This window comes from Oryx dammah, unplaced genomic scaffold (genome assembly GCF_014754425.2).
Source record: "Oryx dammah isolate SB20612 unplaced genomic scaffold, SCBI_Odam_1.1 HiC_scaffold_27, whole genome shotgun sequence".
In the NCBI taxonomy this organism is placed as follows: domain Eukaryota; kingdom Metazoa; phylum Chordata; class Mammalia; order Artiodactyla; family Bovidae; genus Oryx; species Oryx dammah.
This window is the reverse complement of record NW_024070211.1, coordinates 593,220-599,219: the sequence shown is the minus strand read 5'-3', so window position 1 is coordinate 599,219 and position 6,000 is coordinate 593,220. Positions and strand designations below refer to the sequence as shown.

At 58.3% G+C, this 6,000-nt stretch overlaps 1 protein-coding gene across 2 annotated transcripts in view; it reads left to right on the top strand.

Annotated features, from left to right (window-relative positions):
• SDHB (succinate dehydrogenase complex iron sulfur subunit B) overlaps positions 1–5,851 on the top strand; it is a 31,273-nt gene extending 25,422 nt beyond the window's left edge. For both annotated transcript variants that reach the window (XM_040229407.1, XM_040229406.1), the window contains exons 6-8: positions 1,895–1,996; positions 3,279–3,401; positions 5,630–5,851. In XM_040229407.1, the coding sequence (XP_040085341.1) occupies positions 1,895–1,996; positions 3,279–3,401; positions 5,630–5,707 (303 nt within the window). In that variant the 3' untranslated portion in view covers positions 5,708–5,851. The remainder of the gene's footprint in view (positions 1–1,894; positions 1,997–3,278; positions 3,402–5,629) is intronic.
• Positions 5,852–6,000: the final 149 nt, after the last annotated feature.

The window sequence follows — 6,000 nt, the reverse complement described above, 5'->3', positions numbered from 1 at the left end:
GGCCCTGCCTGGGGCGGCGCGGCACTGCCTCGGCACCAGGGCCTCCAGAGGCCTGAGGGCTGGAGGGCCCTGCCTGGGGCGGCGCGGCACTGCCTCGGCACCAGGGCCTCCAGAGGCCCGAGGGCTGCGTCTGTTGTGCAGGTGAGTAAAGCGTGTGCTGGCCGGCTGCGGCCCGGCTGCCGCCTCTCTAATTACAGATGGGAGAGAGAGGTGATGGCAGAGCCAGGCCTAGGACTTGCTGCTCTCCTGACACGGCGCGTCTGGTAACGCCTTGTGGGCCTGCTCACTCTTGGAGGTGCCACGCCTGGGCACAGGCTGTGGAGTCTCTGAGAGTGAGGGGGTATTATCAAGGCTTTGGTCCCTCTCTTGCACACTTTTACCCCCTTTAAGGAGTCTCTGGCTTGCACACTCCTCTGGAGAGGAAGAGGTGGGAAGGGGGCCAGAGCAGACAGGTGCCAGCACTGCCCCTGTGTGAGGCAGGGACTCACGCTGCCGCGGGCCACCGCAGCATTCATTTACGGGGCAGCCCGCCAGCAGGCCAAGTGCACCTCGGCAGCAGGCCGTGCCTTGCCCTTTCTGGGTCCCATGGCGTGAGCCGTCTTACAGCAAATACAGTTGTGTGAGTAAATAAATGAATTTTGCCTTTGGGTCCTAGGGAATATTTAGCGTGTCCTCTCTTACCTGTTGGAGAAGGAAATGGCAAACCCGCTCCATATTCTTGCCTGGGAAATCCCACCAACAGAGGAGCCTGACAGGCCGCAGTCCATGGGGTCATGTAGAGTCAGGCCGCTGAGCACACACTCACACATATCATATCAAGTAGACTAAATAATACGACTGTTACTAAGGCTTTGATCTTAATAAAAGGTTGTAAAAGCTGTGACCTCATGCCCTCTGGACAGTGGGGCCAGCTTGGATGCTCACCAGCTGAGAACACAGGTTTTGTTGGAGACCAGTGCTCACCGTGGTGGCCGTCAGCTCTGCCATCTGCTTGTGGCTGTCATTGCAGAGTCGGCACACCCTTCTGTTTTGCCACTTACTATAAGCAGTTTCTGTTGTTCCCCAAATCAGTCCGGTTTGTTAGAACCTGTTGGGCAGGTTGAGTCTGTGAGTGTGGCAGTGTTAGAGGAGGGATTCCAAAGCAGGCCGCCCAGCGGCCCGTCTCAGCTCTGTTGTTGCAGCTGTGTGACGCTCGGCAAGGGACCTGACTCCTCTGAGCCCCTGCGCCTCACCTGTAACATGGGAATCCAGTAACACCTCAGGGTTATTGTGCCACTGAAACGAGGTCAGTGGGGCACCCAGTGCTCAGTGTGGGTTGACCATTTGGGACAGTGTCAGTGTTCCCCCTGGAAACCTTGAGATCCCTCTGACCCAGGGCAGAAGCTGGTGTAGACTCTGGATGCCTTAGCACTTGGGGGCTTTTTAATTTCTGCTAGACTGCATTTGAGGTGGTAAGTTCTTTTCATGTGTGTGGTGTGGTTTTTTTTTTTTTTTTTTTTTTTTTAAGATAAGTAAGGGGTTATTTTGGAGAAGGCAGTGGCAATCCACTCCAGTACTCTTGCCTGGAAAATCTCATGGGTAGAGGAGCCTGGTAGGCTGCAGTCCATGGGGTCGTGAAGAGTCAGACACGACTGAAGCGACTTAGCAGCAGCAAGGGGTTTTATTAAAGGATAAGTACATCTGGACTTAAGAGCTTTGGGCTCTGACCCAGCACATGTCTGAAGATCAGCTCCAGGGTCTTTTTATGAACCTGGTGAATCTCTGCAGCCACTGCTGGGATTTTGCCAGAAACGCAGCAAAGCTCAGTGCGCTTTGTCCCACGCGTCACGCTCGGTCAGCTCAGGGCACAGCTGCCTCCTGCGCGATGGGCTCCTGACCGCCTTTCCCCCCGCAGGACGGGCTCTATGAGTGCATTCTCTGCGCCTGCTGCAGCACCAGCTGCCCGAGCTACTGGTGGAATGGAGACAAGTACCTGGGCCCCGCCGTCCTCATGCAGGTGAGGCGCCTTCGGTGTTGGGAGGGAAGCCGAGACGCGGGCTTGCAGGACTCCAGGACAGTGTGCTGGAAACCCGCTGTTCTGAGGGGCGGTGTCCTTCCCTGGCACCCGCGACAAACAGGGTAATCGGTCACATCGCCTTCACTTGGCTTCGGTAGATGGGGCTCCACCTGCAGAATGCCTCCGTCCAGTGTGGCACGGGCCACACCAGGGCTGGTGGCTGCAGGTTGGCAGGCCGTGCCGTGCGGGTGTTTCAGACGTTTTCCTGTGTAGCTGGCTCTTCGCTGCCCACTTGCCCGCTTTCCCTGACTCCATCTGTCAGAAAGTTGCCCACCTCCCTCCTAGGGATTTTCAACATGCAGGCAGGGCAGAGAGAAATTTCACTGAGGGGCAGCTACCAGTGAAAGGTTGGAGATTGTTTCCCGGCTAATGAAAGCCTGCAGTGCAGGCTTGAGAGGTTGCTTAGAAAGAAGGGCGTGCTGCTTTTCATCGCCTTTGACTGGGTGTATAGTTCACAGCCCAGAGTCACTGTCTTTGTTCCCAGAAAGCTCATACTTAGATTTGTGGTCAGTGCTTTTCATAAAGCCTTAAGCAACTCAAAAAACAACTTCTTGTTCTCATTTTCCCACAAAAAGAGAAGTTCTGTGGTTCTGCGACCAGTTAGCAGTACTGATCCTGGCCAAGTTAAAGATTGAATAGTGAGGTGTGTTCATAGTTGGCACTTACACCGGTGTCTGCGTTGTTGGGAAGCGTAGAGGGCCTCTCGGCCACACTGCTGGAGCAAGCCTGATGCTCAGGAGCTGAGTCCCTGTTCAGCTGGTTGAGCTCAGGCTTCCTAGATGGCCATGCTCATTAAAAGAATCAATAAGTAGATTGAACGTTAAGTCCTCTGTTTACTCAGAGACGGTGAGTAGGTGATGGGGAGGCAGTTAAGAGAGAGTCAAGCCCAGCATCCCTGCCTTTGCTCTTTCATGATCTAGGCAGGAGGCTGATGAGGGCATGAGATCAGTAGTTGAAGACACAATGCCCTTGGTGTGTAATTAGGCACCAGGGACCAGGTGCTGTGGCTCAGGTTCGTGGGGACCATTAGTCGAGGTGATCAGAAGATGTTACGAAAGGGTAGGAAGCCTTTCTCTGAAAGAGGACGAGAAATAAAGGGTGTGGAGATGACCTCTAAGCTGGGTGAGCGCGGTGCTCTGCACGCCAGGAGCCTTGCGGTCAGTCAGAGGACTGCTCCAGCCAGTTAGGGCTCAGCTCGGCTCACCAGTGCCCGCTCCCGCAGGCCTATCGCTGGATGATCGACTCCAGAGACGACTTCACGGAGGAGCGCCTGGCCAAGCTGCAGGACCCCTTCTCTCTCTACCGCTGCCACACCATCATGAACTGCACGCAGACCTGCCCCAAGGTACAGCCCGTGGCCCGCCGGCGTGGGCCCCAGGGGCAGAGCGCGCGGCCGCTGCAGCGTGGGCCCGGGGGTGTGGGCACAAGGCAGGTCCCGTGGGCTCGGACGCGGGTTCCTGCTCTCGGATCCGCTAGGCTCGCTCTGGCTGCAGGAACCACGGGACGGAAGCATCCGAGCACAGGCGGCCGTGGGGGCTGCGGTCCCGCTGGCCCGAGGGCTCCGCCCGCCGCTCTCTGCCCCGCAGCAGGCCTGTGCGCTCTGTGTGTCTGTTCTTGGCCTCGGAGCTCTGCTTGCTTAGCTTTCACTCCCTCTTCCTGTTTCTGCCCCTGGGCTCGCCCTGCCGCAGCCTCAGCAGCTGCCTGTCTCCTCATTTCTCAGCTTATGTTCCCCAGAGGGAGGCTCGTGGCCCAGCTCAGCTCTCCTGGCACAGCCCACGTAGGAGTCGGCCAGCAGCTGTGGTCCGGCCTGTGGGCGGGGAGCCACCAGGACCACCCTCTGCGCGGGACTGTGGATGGAGCAGTTTTGTTTTAGGGGACAGGCAGCAAGATGGAAGACTCATGCCCAGCCAGTTAGCAGCTTAAAAAAGAAAAGGCGCCATATCTCAGCAGTCGTGAAATCCAGACTGGGCCACGCCACTGTCTGCCTGGCGGGCATCGGCATGGGGGTCAGTGGGGGCTGCTGGGTGCTGCCAGCCGCAGGCAGCGCTGCCTGCCCTTACCCGGGCTCCGCCCAGTGAGCCGTGTGGCCCGGAGGCGGCTCACACGCTGACCTCAGGACAGGGCCTGGCACAGAGTGAGCGCTCAGCACAGGGGACCTTCTGTTATGTGGAACAGAATAGGTCCTGGCGCTGCTGGAGCCGGTCAGTCAGAAACCAGCCGCCCCAAGGTGGCTTGGCTCGCGTCCTCACGTTTCCTAAAAGTTCCACACAGCCTCCTGAGGTGCCTTCCTGGGCGTGAGCCTGTGCGCTGCGGAGGGCAGTAGATGGACCAGCCAGGGGCCGACTTGCATGTCCCACCCGCCCCTTGGTAAAGAGGGGTGGGCACTGGGCTCTGAGGCTGCACACAGGCCCAGGGTGATTGAGCTGGAAGGGGCCCTGAAAACTGTCTAGCACAACCCCTCTTACACATGGGGAAGCTGAGCCCACGACGGTCACGGTCGGGCTGGGGCAGGGCTAGAGGCCCGCCACGCACCTCCCAGCCCAGGGCTGCCCTCCTGCCTGGGGCCGCATCAGGCCCTCTTACTGCCCGTCCAAGTCTCAACCGTTTGCTGAGCTGTGGCGGGCAGGCGGTATGCGCGGCTCGGTGGGTCAGAGCGGCGGGAGGTCCCCCCCCAGCCCTCCGGGAAGGCATGCTGGAGCCAGCTTCCTGGGCGCCCTGGGGTGGGGAGGGGAGGGGGCGCTGCCTACGGTGATTGCGTGCCCTCTGCCAGCTCCTCTGCCAGTGTCTGCCTCTTCTTGTGTCGTTAGCGATAGTCCAGGGAACTTGCTTTTGAAGGATCAGTCCAGAGGGATACTCTCGTGATCCATAAGCTTTCAGGGACCAGTCTTTTGAAGACTGACTTCTCTTTCCCTCTCTTTCTCGCTGAAGATCTTTTTCCTGCACGCTTCAATTTCAAAGTTAAGAGTTGTCCTTGTAAACTGAGGAGCCCGCCACTCGCCTCGGATGAGTGTCTGATTTCACCAAGCGCTGGGCTGCCCCCTTGCTGTTTCGGGAGGCTGGCACTCTCTGAGTTTCTTTCCTGTGCCTCCTGTGGGACAGCTGGCACAGCCGTGGGCCAGGCTGCAGCTCGACCCAGGGTCACCACCACTTAACTCACGGAGCTCAGGAAGGAGTAGCAGGGTCCTTCCTCCCACGTCGTTCTGAGGGCTTGTAAATGCTGGTTTTCGGTGGTGGTGATTTAATGATGATAGTATCATATGAAGCCTTTAGAGACACCTGCCTGCTTCTGACAGTGTGGGCACAGGAGGAGGAGCTCTTCCTGGGCTCTGACCAGCCACAGGGAACCTCACTCGCAGGCGTGCAGTGAGACCGGCTCCTGCAGAGAGAGCAGCCGTCTCAGGAGTGGGGACAGGGGGCTCTCCGCCCCAGCCAGCCCCGAGGAGTCAGGCCTGGGTCTGCAGTCAGGGGCTTGGACCCGGCACCAGCAACGGCGGGAGTCTCACCCAAGGTGATCGGGCTCTTCGTTCAGTTTCACTTAATGTTTCGTATTGATGCTCTTCTCCTTTCTTCAAGGGGCTGAATCCTGGGAAAGCTATTGCTGAAATCAAGAAGATGATGGCAACCTATAAAGAGAAGCAAGCTTCTGTGTAACTGCCACGCTCAGCCGGACCGTAGCCAGCTCAGAATGCCGTTCGCCTCCGAGCTGCTTCAGAGGTCGTGCTTTCCCACAAATACTGCATGTACAATGAACGGTCTAAGAAATAAATAAACGTTATTCTAGTTTATTAACAAAAAGCAGGCCTGTTCCTTACACGTGCTGCAGCGGGAGGAGGGCCCCCGGCTCCAGAGCTGAGCCCCCGTGGGGAGTGCCTGGGGACGGGCAGAACCGGTGCCGCAGGGCCCGGGGGGCTCCCCGCCTCTGCTGCTCCGCGAGCCCGTCTGGG